The 12,150-nt window shown below is 38.0% G+C and overlaps 2 protein-coding genes across 2 annotated transcripts in view; one reads left to right on the forward strand and one right to left on the reverse strand.

Moving 5' to 3' along the window:
* Positions 1-6,394, forward strand: part of LOC117093527 (zinc finger protein 723-like) — a 43,350-nt gene extending 36,956 nt beyond the window's left edge. The window contains exons 9-10 of the mRNA XM_033228858.1: positions 4,666-5,838; positions 6,336-6,394. Of these exons, the coding sequence (XP_033084749.1) occupies positions 4,666-5,838; positions 6,336-6,394 (1,232 nt within the window). The remainder of the gene's footprint in view (positions 1-4,665; positions 5,839-6,335) is intronic.
* Positions 6,395-6,733: 339 nt separating this feature from the next.
* On the reverse strand, positions 6,734-7,625 carry LOC117093738 (replication protein A 14 kDa subunit-like). The gene has a single exon (XM_033229254.1). The coding sequence runs from the start codon at positions 7,371-7,373 to the stop codon at positions 7,008-7,010; it is 366 nt and encodes a 121-aa protein (XP_033085145.1). The 5' UTR covers positions 7,374-7,625; the 3' UTR covers positions 6,734-7,007.
* Between the last annotated feature and the right edge of the window lie 4,525 nt (positions 7,626-12,150).

The raw sequence follows: 12,150 nt of genomic DNA on the forward strand, positions 1-12,150 counted from the left end.
TTTATATATGTGTTGCATTCTCTTTTATTATTCTACTTTTTAACCTTTATATTCATAGTAAATTGTTTTAATTCTGTAGCTTTGTAATGTGTTTTGAAATCAGGAACTGTAATGCCTTCAACAAGGTTTCTTTTTTTGAGGATTGTTGAGGATTCTATTTTCTCTTGATATTCTATATACTTTTGGTATTGCTGTTTATACTTATTCAAAAATGTGGTGAGAAATTGAATTAAAAATTGCATTAAATCTGTAGATTACATTGAACAGCATGGGCATCTTCAAAATATTAATTCAATTTTTGAATAGATACATTCTCAAGAGTAGGCTGTTTAATTTTTATGTATTTACACATTTTTCAGGTATTTTTCTATTATTGTTTAATATCCTCATTCCATTTTGGTCATATATAGTAATGCATAAAAATTTTGTTTTAAAAAAATTTCTTAAGACTTTTTTCAAGGAGAATGTTGTATGATTATATGAGGTTTTTGTTTTTGTTTTTGTTTTGAGATGGAGCCTTGCTCGGTCACCCAGGCTGGAGTGCAGTGGCCTGATCTTGGCTTAGTGCAACCTCTTCCTCCCAGGTTCAAGTGATTCTCCTGCCTCAACCTCCCAAGTAGCTGGAATTACAGACATCTGAACCATGCCCAGCTAATTTTTGTATTTTTAGTAGAGATAGAGTTTCACTATGTTGGCCAGGCTGGTCTCAAACTCCTAACCTCAGGTGATCCACCTGCCTTGGCCTCCCAAAGTGCTAGGATTACAGGCTTTAGTCATCGCAACTGGCCGTATGAGCTATTGAGAAGAGTGTGTATCCTGATGTTGTTGAGGAGTGTTCTCTGTACTTCTTTTAGAAATGTTTTATACTCTTCAAATGTTCTCTTTCCTTAACAATATTCTATCTTCTTTTATTTTTATTACAGTGGGGTATTAAAATATCCTACTATAATGATATTGCTCTCTAGGTGTTTAATTCTATCGCTCTTTGCTTTATTTATTTGAAAGCCAAATGTGAGATACACAGGCACACACACATTTATGTTTACAGTAAATGACTATTAATTTCCTTCTCTGTCTCCATGTAGTTTTGACTTAGAATACATTTTATAAAATATGACAGTTTTTGACTTAAGATATAGCTTATGTAATGTTATTTTGATCTCTTCTACTCTCATTTGGTTAATATCTGCACAGAATGTCTATGTCCATCTTGCCACTTTCAGTCTTTTTTTAATCATTAGATCTCAGCTGACTTTTGCAGGAAAATAAGTTGGATTTTGGGTTTTAAGATATTTTAAATAAATCCTTTTACTGAAAATATGTCTCTTGATTGGAAAATTTATATATTTAAATAATTTTCTGAAACAGAAGAACTTAATAATTTTTTATTGTTTTATTTGATTCCAGTATCTTTGTCCCTCATTTTCTCTCTTTGTCTTCTTTTGGGTCTGTTTTATTTTTGTATTATGCTTTTACTTCTTATTTTGTTTTGTTTATCTAAACATATATTCTTTGCAGTACCTAGGGGATCACACAAAACCTCTAAAAGATGTAAGAATATATTTTAATCTAGTAAAAAGTGAACTTCAGCTGAATATAAAAATGTTTCCTCTGCTATGCTTGGTGACTTGCACCTGTAATCCCATCACTTTGGGAAGCTGAGGTGGGCAGATCACTTGAGATCGGGAGTTTGAGTCCAGCATGACCAACGTGGAGAAACCCTGTCTCTACTAAAAATATGAAAGTACCCGAGCATGGTGACATATGCCTGTAATCCCAGCTACTCTGTAGTCTGAGGCAAGAGAACCACCTGAACCTGGAAGGCAGAAGTCACGGTGAGCTGAGATTGTGCCATTGCACTCCAGCCTGGGCAACAAGATTGAAACTCCATCTCAAAAAAAAAAAAAAAAAAAAATGCTTCCTCAAATTTTTAATTTTTATATTGTTCTCTAGAATTCTTTAAGTTTTATAGAATAATTACAATTGTTTTCTGCATCATTATAACAATGATAAGAAATTTCATTTTTATGTATGTGCATATCTTTCCTAGAAAATAATGTATTTTTATATGATTAATGTGTTATTTTCTGTCTCTTTATTTTTGAGATGGATTCTTGCTCTGTCACCCAGGCTGGAATTCAGTGGTGCAATCTCGGCTCACTGCAACCTCCACCTCCTGGGTTCAAGTGATTCTCCCTCCTCAGCCTCCTGAATAGCTGGGATTATAGGCACACACCACCACACCTGGCAACTTTTTGTATTTTTAGTGGAGACAGGGTTTTGCCATGTTGGCCAGGCTGATCTTGAACTCCTGACCTAAGGTGATCCATCTGCTTTGGCCTCCCAAAGTGCTGGCATTACAGGTGTGAGTCACCACACCTAGCCTGTTGTTTTCTTGAATCATGTTATTTTCAGTGGAAGAAACTGCTTTCAGTATCTTTTATACATAGGGCACACGCAGTGCCAATATACTTTTTCAGAATTTGATTACTTTGGAAGGTTTTTTTGTTTTATTTTTGGCAGGACAGATTTGCTGATGGTATTATTTTCAGTTGGTAGCTATTTTTTCAGGACTTTGACTATATCACACAGTTCTCATCTGGCCTCCACAATTTTTGTTGACAATCTGAAAGCCTGCTTGTGATATATCACTACTTTCCAAGATTCTCTTTTTGTCTGTGACTTTTAAAAGTGTGCCTATATATGTGTTTGCTATAAATATTTTTGTGTGCTTCCTAGTTTGTTGAGCTTCTTCATTTTTATTTTATGTTTTCTTTTTTTTTTTTTTTTTTTTTTTTTTTGAGACGAGTCTGGCTCTGTTGCCCAGGCTGGAGTGCGGTGGCCGGATCTCAGCTCACTGCAAGCTCCGCCTCCCGGTTTACGCCATTCTCCTGCCTCGCCTCCCAAGTAGCTGGGACTACAGGCGCCCGCCTCATCGCCCGGCTAGTTTTTTGTATTCTTTAGTAGAGACTTTCACCGTGTTAGCCAGGGTGGTCTCGATCTCCTGACCTTGTGATCCGCCCGTCTCGGCCTCCCAAAGTGCTGGGATTACAGGCTTGAGCCACCGCGCCCGGCCTTATGTTTTCTATTAGAATTTTTTTGTTTGTTTTTGTTGAGACAGAGTCTTGCTCTGTCTCCCAGGCTGGAGTGCAATGGCGTGGTCTTGGCTCACTGTAACCTCCACCTCCCAGGTTCAAGCAATTCTCCTGCCTCAGCCTCCTGAGTAGCTGGGAGTACAGGTGCTTGCCACCACACCCAGCTAATTTTTTGTATTTTTAGTAGAGAGGGGGTTTCACCGTGTTAAGCAGGATGGTCTTGATCTCTTGACCTCATGATCTTCCCACCTTAGCCTCCCGAAGTGCTGGGATTGTAGACATGAGTCACCGTTCCTGGCTAGAATTTTTTAGTTATATATATATTTTTTTATTTTTTACCTCCATAATTTCTGTTTTTTTGATATTTCATACTTTCGTTACCCTCATTTTTCTGTTTTTCTATCTTTGTCTGTTTCTGTTTCACTCATTGAGTATTTTTCGCTTTATTTTCAATTTTTGAAATTAAATACAGACATCTTTTTTTTGTGTGTGTGTGTGATATGGAATCTCGCTGTGTCCCCCAGCCTGGAGTGCAGTGGTGCGATCTCGGCTCACTGTAAGCTCTGCCTCCCGGGTTTACACCATTCCCCTGCCTCAGCCTCCTTAGTAGCTAGGACTATAGGCGCACACCACCACGCCCAGCTAATTTTTTTGTATTTTTAGTAGAGATAGAGTTTCACTGTGTTAGCCAGGATGATCTTGATCTCCTGACCTTGTGATCCCCCAGTCTTGGCCTCCCAAAGTGCTGGGATTACAGGCATGAGCCACCGTGCCTGGCCTATAAACATCTTTTTTATAATTTATTTCTGAAAACTTTATGATATATTTGATGGAACTGTGGTGCCCTATTTTGTATACATTGTAATCTTTAGGATTTGGACGTTATTAAAAGCTACCTGTCACATCAGTTATGGCATAGTCTGAAAATAATTGTCTTGGTTAGAGATGTTGGGAGTCTGTCAGACAAGTTCTTGTGACATGTCTTGTCTGAATTTAGTGTTTACTTACTAAAGAAGTTTATTCATGTTTCTTTAGAGTCATGACTTGCTACACCTGTTCCCTGTTATACTGCAGTTTCTCTGCTACTGTAACATTTACATTTAGTCTCAGCAAACTCAAAGTGTCACTTCAAAGTATATGACTTTATGTCATTGGGAACAGAAACCAAGTGTCTGGAAAAGCCCCTAGAAGACGGAAATAAAGATGAATGTGCCAGTATTTTACTTGTCTTTTAAAAAAGAATTCAGGAGCTTACAATTTTATTGTAAAGGTTCTTTGGTATATTGGGGAGCAGGAAGAGCTGTTTTGGGTAGATGTAATAAACTTTTCTCTTCATTCTATGAGGGTCTTTGGGACACTGCACCTACTTAACTCATTTATGCATTTTCCACAAATGTATTTTGGTCTGCATGTTTTGTTACATTTGTATGTCTATGAAGTAATTATGGCCTGTGATATTTTTCAATGCCATCTTGCTTATGTACTTTGTATAATTTTATAGCTTAGATTTCTAAAGTATATCCATCTGAGTCTAGTAAGTGAAGTAATTTGTTATTTTTATTTTTTTCAGTTGTGTATTCTCATTTTGCCCAAGACCTTTGGCCAGAGCAGGGCATAAAAGATTCTTTCCCAAAAGTAATACTGAGAAGATATGGAAAATATGGACATGACAATTTACAATTAAGAAAAGGCTGTGAAAGTGTGGATGAGTGTAAGATGCACAAAGGAGGTTATGATAAACTTAAGCAATGTTTGATAACTAACTGGAGCAAAATATTTCAATGTGATAAATATGTAAAAGTCTTCCATAAATTTTCAAGTTCAAATAGCCATAAGATAAGACATACTGGAAATAATTCTTTCAAATGTAAAGAATGTGGCAAATCATGTTGCATGCTTTCACACCTAACTCAGCATGAAAGAAATCATACTAGAGTGAATCGTTACAAATGTAAAGAATGTGGCAAAGCCTTTAGTATGCCCTCAAGTCTTAATAATCATAAGAGAATTTATACTGGAGAGAAACCCTACAAATGTGAAGAATGTGGCAAAGCCTTTAATGTGTCCTCAAGCCTTAGTAAACATAAGATAATTCATACTGGAAAGAAACCCTACAAATGTGAAGAATGTGGCAAAGCCTTTAGTGAGTCCTCAAACCTGAATAATCATAAGAGAATTCATATTGGAGAGAAACCCTACAAATGTAAAGAATGTGGCAAAGCCTTTAGTGTGTCCTCAAGCCTTAATAATCATATGAGAATTCATACTGGAAGGAAACCCTTCAAATGTGAAGAATGTGACAAAGCCTTTAGTATGTCCTCAAGGCTTAGTAATCATAAGAGAATTCATACTGGAGAGAAACCCTACAAATGTAAAGAATGTGGCAAAGCCTTTAATGTGTCCTCAAGCCTTAGTAATCATAAGAGAATTCATACTGGAGAAAAACCCTACAAATGTGAAGAATGTGGCAAAGCTTTTAAAATACGTGCACACCGTACTACACATAACAGAATTCATACTGGAGAGAAACCCTACAAATGTGAAGAATGTGGCAAAGCCTTTAACCGATCCTCATCCCTTACTGTACATAACAGAATTCATACTGGAGAAAAACCTTACAAATGTAAACAATGTGGCAAAGGTTTTAGCCGATCCTCATCCCTTACTAAACATAAGATAATTCATACTACAGAGAAACCCTACAAATGTGAAGAATGTGGCAAAGCCTTTAACAAGTCCTCAATTCTTTTTTTTTTTTTTTTTTTTTTGAGACGGAGTCTCGCTCTGTCGCCCAGGCTGGAGTGCCGTGGCCGGATCTCAGCTCACTGCAAGCTCCGCCTCCCGGTTTACGCCATTCTCTCGCCTCAGCCTCCCGAGTAGCTGGGACTACAGGCGCCCGCCATCTCGCCCGGCTAATTTTTTGTATATTTTAGTAGAGACGGGGTTTCACCGTGTTAGCCAGGATGGTCTCGATCTCCTGACCTCGTGATCCGCCCGTCTCGGCCTCCCAAAGTGCTGGGATTACAGGCTTGAGCCACCGCGCCCGGCCCTCAATTCTTAACCTACATAAGATGATTCATACTAAAGAGAAACCACAAACCTTAAAGATGTGACAATGCTTTTTACGAAATCTCAAACTTTTTTAAATTTGAAAGAAATCATGCTGGAGAGAACTAGAAATGTGAAGAATATGACAAAGCCTTTAAAGGCTATTTAAATAGTTGTCTCATTTGATTGTAGGTAAGATACTTTATACTCGAGAAAACGCCTACAAGTGTGAAGAATGTGGCAAAACTTAACTAATGCTCATACCTTAGTGCACAGGAAATAATTTATTTTTGAGACAAATTGTACAAATATAAAGAATGTGACAAAGCCATTAATAACTGCTCACATCTTAACATCAGAGAGCTAATACAAACATTAAAGGTGCAATTACTGTCAAAAGATCTTCCAGAAAATAGAAGCCTTTAAAATGTATTAAATTTATTGCTGTAAATTCTTATGGCTTACAATTCAGAATCTCTACATGCAATTTTTTTTTTTTAATTTTTCTGGTACTCATACTAGACCCATTATTTTCTTGATTCTTATTTCTTTTTTTTTCTTTTTCTTTTTTTTTGTTTTGGTATGTACCCTTTTAGTTTTTATTAATAAAATAGAAACCTAAACTCAGAGAACTGCTTTATTCTTGCATCTAATCTGACCACATATTGGAGTAGCAATTCTTTATAAAAGGACTTAGGTGAGACCTGTCAATATATCAGTTCCATCAAAAACTCTAGGTTGAAATATCTTAAAAAGAGCAAGTTAAATATGAGAAAGCACAGAAATCTCTCCCTCAAACAAGAGGGGCTTCCTTTAATAGTCTTTAATATAGCTCATTTGCAATTGTATGAAAATCCACCAAGATCAATCATGTTGCACAATCCCTAAAGGATAAAACTGAGGGAACTCATGGATAATTTTCATAGCTTTGTTGTAAAGTCCAGGATCAAAAGGATGGTTATATCCTTTAAGCTGGACATAAGATGTATACAAGATGGTGGCCTTGGCAGTTACTCTTCCAACCACTTCCGTAATTCCAGAGATTTCTTCATCAAGGGGTCCCATCAACTCGATGGTTCCATTTTTTCCTTCTCCATCTGAAAGAATAAACATTTTTCCAGTGGGATGAATCTTTTCCAGCCTCCCTATGAAGCAGACAGGCTTGTCTATGAACTGAGCTAGCATGCTGGCATTGATGCGCAACCTCGGCAACTCCATCATGTCCACCATGATTATGGTCCAAGAGTGCGGCTGGCAGGAAACCCACAGACTACTGAAACTGTGTGGCCCGCGGTGTCTGTGGGGCAGATTTCTTCTTTCTGTTTTATAAAGTATTCGTTATGTTAGCTGGTCAGTGATTATAGGAATTGTTTTTGTGAAATTTAGTAGTGCACACAAAGTAATTTTCAAAGGTAATTTCATTAGTGTATTGAGTTTTATTTAGTGTTAGAACATTCCATTTTGTTCTTATAAGTGCAGAAATTTACATAGGCCTACTTTTATTTTTATTTTTTATTTTTTGAGATGGAGTTTCACTGTTATCACCCAGACTGAAGTGCGGTGATGCAATCTTGACTCATTGCAGCCTCCACCTCCCGGGTTCAAGTGATTCTTCTCCCTCAGCCTCCCAAGTAGCTGGGATTACAGGCATCTGCGGCCACGCCTGGCTAATTTTTGTATTTTTAGTAGAAATAAGGTTTCATTGTGTTGGGCAGGCTGGTCTCGAGCTCCTGACCTCAAATGATATGCCCACCTCGGCCTCCCAAAGTGCTGGGATTACAGGTGTGAGTCACCGCACCCAGCTGAGCCTATCTTTATTTAGTTATTATTTTTTAATTTTATTATTGACATAAATTTTATTTATTGAGTCAATTTGTTCAGGTAGGTACTAGGGAAGCTTCGTAACTTTTGAGGATGTTTTTATATGCAAAATATATCAACAAACATGACAGCACTTGCTGTGTAACAGATGCTCCATAATAAGGCAGAAATATTCGTGCTGAACTTAGTTTGTAACTTTGATTCAGAAATGAAAAATACCATTGGGCCAGGTGCAGTGACTCACGCCTATAATCCCAGCACTTTGGAAGGCAGAGTTGGGCAGATCACAAGGTCAGGTGATGAGACCATCCTGGCTAACACAGTGAAACCCTGTCTCCACTGAAAATACAAAAAATTAGCCAGCCATGGTAGTGGATGCCTGTAGTTGCAGTTACTCAGGTTGCTGAGGCAGGTGAATGGCGTGAATCTGGGAGGCGGAGCTTGCAGTGAGCCAAGATTTTGCCACTGCACTCCATCCTGGGCAACAGAGCTGGACTCTGTCTCAAAAAAGAAAAAGAAAAACAAACAAAAACTGGCTGGGTGTGGTGGCTCATGCCTGTAATGTCAACACTTTGGGAGGCCGAGGTGGGTAGGTCACCTGAAGTCAGGAGTTCAAGACCAGCCTGGCTAACATGGTGAAACCCCAGCTCTACCAAAATACAAAAATTAGCTAGGCATGATGGCAGGTGCCTGTAACACCACCTCCTTGGAAGGTTGAGACATGATAATTGCTTGAATGTGGCAGGCAGAGGTGGCAGTCAGCTGAGATCATGCCATTACACTCCAGCATGGGCGACAGACTTTTTTCTCAAAAACATAAAATACCAATGCTGAAGATACAACATTGATTTTTTTTTTTTTTTCATGTGGAGAGGGCACTTTGTTTTTCAGGCTGCAAAGCTGAATCTTGCTGAATTTAAAGAGAGATTCTGCTGCTTTAATTTCCTAATTATCTTGACTTTTTAAAAAATTTTTTATGTGTATTCTAACTATGTGTCAAGCCCTTTTTCTTCTTGCTCTATTACGGTTACAGGTTTCTCACTTACCTCCATGCCATGTCATTTCACATGGTACTTTGTAGGTTCTGATGAGAAAGTTGGTACTTTTTAATGCATTGAAAATTTGGTTTTAACTAGAGTTTGCTTATTAACATAACTTTCAGATTAGTTAATTAAAAGACATAACACTTTCCACAAGAATATATCAGCATAGAATATATATCAATGAGAATAATATATCAGTTAGCATGGTTTTGTTTATAAAAGGAAAACCTTGTTAGATTCCCACACAAAGAGTGAAAAATATAGTTTGCTAAAATAGATGTCTTAGAAATTTAATTTTTAAGAGTTGATTGTAAGTGAACAATTTCAAATTTAATTTTTATAATGTACTTATAGCATGACTTATGTTTCTATACAGTATCTTCAATTTTTAAGTGTGAATTTTGAAGTTAGCAAAATAATAAAATGATCTCTGGATTTGACATTTGATGTAATTTTTTTTCATGTTGATATTACAATTTGGAGGAACTTCTCACTTTTTTTTTCTAGTCTACAGTTTTTACTCTTTGTCACCTAACTGTAGTCAACTCCCTGGTCCTTTTCTCTGGAAAACTTTTGGAGAACATGGCTGCTTTTGGATTAAAATATTTCCCATTATTTTGCATAAAAACTAGTTTACTGTGCTCACGGAGTGGCCAGTCATGGGACCATAAGCAACAGCTGCACCTTTTAGTGTTTTTCTTATTACCGTCAACATCAGAAACTCTAAATACCCTATGCTTGAAATAAAAGCCCTAACGTACATTGGCTCTTCCCATACACTCTGCTGGGTCCAGAAAATGCTGTTAAATATTAGAGTTTCTAAGCAGGGCATGGGGGCTCACGCCTGTAATTCCAGCACTTTGGAAGGCTGAAGTGGGTGGATCACCTGAGGTCAGGAGTTTGAGACCAGCCTGGTCAACATGGTGAAACCCCATCTTTACCAAAAATAGAAAAATTAACTGGGCATGGTGGTGGGTACCTGTAGTCCCAGCTACTCAGGAGGCTGAGGCAGGAGAATCCCTTGAATCCAGGAGGCGAAGGTTCCATTGAGCCAAGATCGTGCCATTGTACTCCACTCTGTCTTAAATAAGTAAATAAAATAAATAATAAATATCAGAGTTCCTATGGTCATGGCTGACAAACTAAATGACAAAAACTATTTTTGATAGTATTCAGCTGTTTAAGACAAAGACAGTACTTGAAACATTGTTATATATAGATATATAGATATAGATACATAATTTTTAGACAAGGGTCTTACTGTGTTACCCAGGCTGAAATGCAGTGGCATGGTCTCAGCTCACTAAAACTTCCACATTTCAGGGTCAAGCAATTCTCATGTCTCAACCTCTCGAATAACCGGGATTACAGGTTGGTGGCACCATGCCTGGCTACTTTTTCTATTTTCCATGGACATGAGGTTTCTCCATGTTGGCCAGGCTGGTCTTGACCTCAAGCGATTCACCCACCTTGGCCTCCCAAATTGCTGGAATTACATGTGTGAGCCAGTGCATCCATTTAATTATGTGTGTGTGTGTGTGTGTGCGCATATAAATTTCTTTTTTCCAAAATGTTCTCACCCTGTCCCCCAGGCTGAAGTGCAGTGCAGCCTCCACCTACTGGGTTTAAGTGATTCTCCTGCCTCAGTCTTCTGAATAGCTGGGACTACAGGCCACCACTCCTGGCTAATTTTTGTATTTTTGGTAGAGACATGGTTTCACCCTGTTAGCCAGGCTGCTCTTGAACTCCTGACCTCAGATGATCCACCTACCTTGGCCTCTCAAAGCACTGATTACAGGTATGAGTCACCATGCCAAGCTAAAAATATACTTTTCAAGTTGACAGGCAAAATGTGTATTTATTCTGCAAAACAATATTTTTAGGTATGTATACCTCATCACATGCTTAATTCTAGGTAATTAATGCTTTACCTCATGTAGTTAATATTTTTGTTGTGAGATCATGTGGCATTGTCTTAACATTTTTGAAAACCAGAAATACATTAGAATGAACTATAGTCACTGTGCTGTACAATAAATATTTTGGACTTATTCCTCTTATTCAAGTATAATTATATATTCTTTTCTTTCTAACTCCCCACTCTAAACAACTTGGCATCTGGTATTCACCATTTTATCCTCTACAGCAATGAGATTGTTCTTTAGAATTCTTGTGTAAGTGAGACCGGGCCTGGTGGCTCACGCTTGTAATCCCACCACGCTGGGAAGCCAAGGCAGGTGAATCACTTGAGGACAGGAGTTCGACACCAGCCTGGCCAACATGGTGAAACCCTGTCTCTACTGAAAATAGAAAAAAAAAAAAAAAAGCCAGGCAAGGTGGTGGGCACCTGTAATCTCAGCTACTTGGGAGGCTGAGGCAGGAGAATTGCTTGAACCCAGTGAAGGTTGCAGTGAGCCGAGATCACACCATTGCAATCCAGCCTGGGAAACTTGCAAAACTGTCTTAAAAAAAAAAAAAAGTGTAAGTGATAGCATAAGATAGTATTCATTCTGTGTCTGACTTATTTAAAGTAATATAATGTTCTCCAGATTAATCCATGTTACTGAAAGTAATAGAATTTTCTTTTTTAAAAGATGAATAGTATTCAATTTTGTGTGTATACTGCATTTATTTTATTTACTCATTAGATGTCAAACTGTTGACTCTGTATTTTGGCTATTGTGAGGAGTGCTGCAAACAACATAGAAGTGCAAATGTTTCCTTCTTTTTTTTTTCTTTCTTTCTTTTTTTTTTTTTTAGACAGGGTCTTGTTCTGTCAGCCAGGCTGGAGTGCAGAGGCCTGATCTCGGCTCACTGCCACCTCAGTCTCCCAGGTTCAAGCGATTCTCCTGCCTCAGGCTCCCAAGTAGCTGGGATTACAGGCACGCACCACTGTGCCTGGCTAATTTTTGTATTTTTAGTAGAGACAGGGTTTCATCATGTTGGTCAGGCTGGTCTTGAACTCCTGACCTTGTGATCCTCCCACCTCAGCCTCCCAAAGTGCTGGGATTACAGGCATGAGCCACCGTGCCCAGCCAAATGTTTCTTCATCCTTATTTTATTTGTTGTAGATATATGTCCGGTATTGAAATTATTATATAATAATTTTGATCTTATTTTTTTGTGAAATCTCTTTCGTTTTT

The sequence above is a fragment of the Trachypithecus francoisi genome, unplaced genomic scaffold (assembly GCF_009764315.1).
Source record: "Trachypithecus francoisi isolate TF-2019V2 unplaced genomic scaffold, Tfra_2.0 Lachesis_group12, whole genome shotgun sequence".
Lineage (NCBI taxonomy): Eukaryota > Metazoa > Chordata > Mammalia > Primates > Cercopithecidae > Trachypithecus > Trachypithecus francoisi.

Excerpts from the sequence above, each read along its gene's own strand:
- LOC117093738 (XM_033229254.1), bottom strand. The coding sequence starts at position 7,373 with ATGGTGGACATGATGGAGTTGCCGAGGTTGCGCATCAATGCCAGCATG.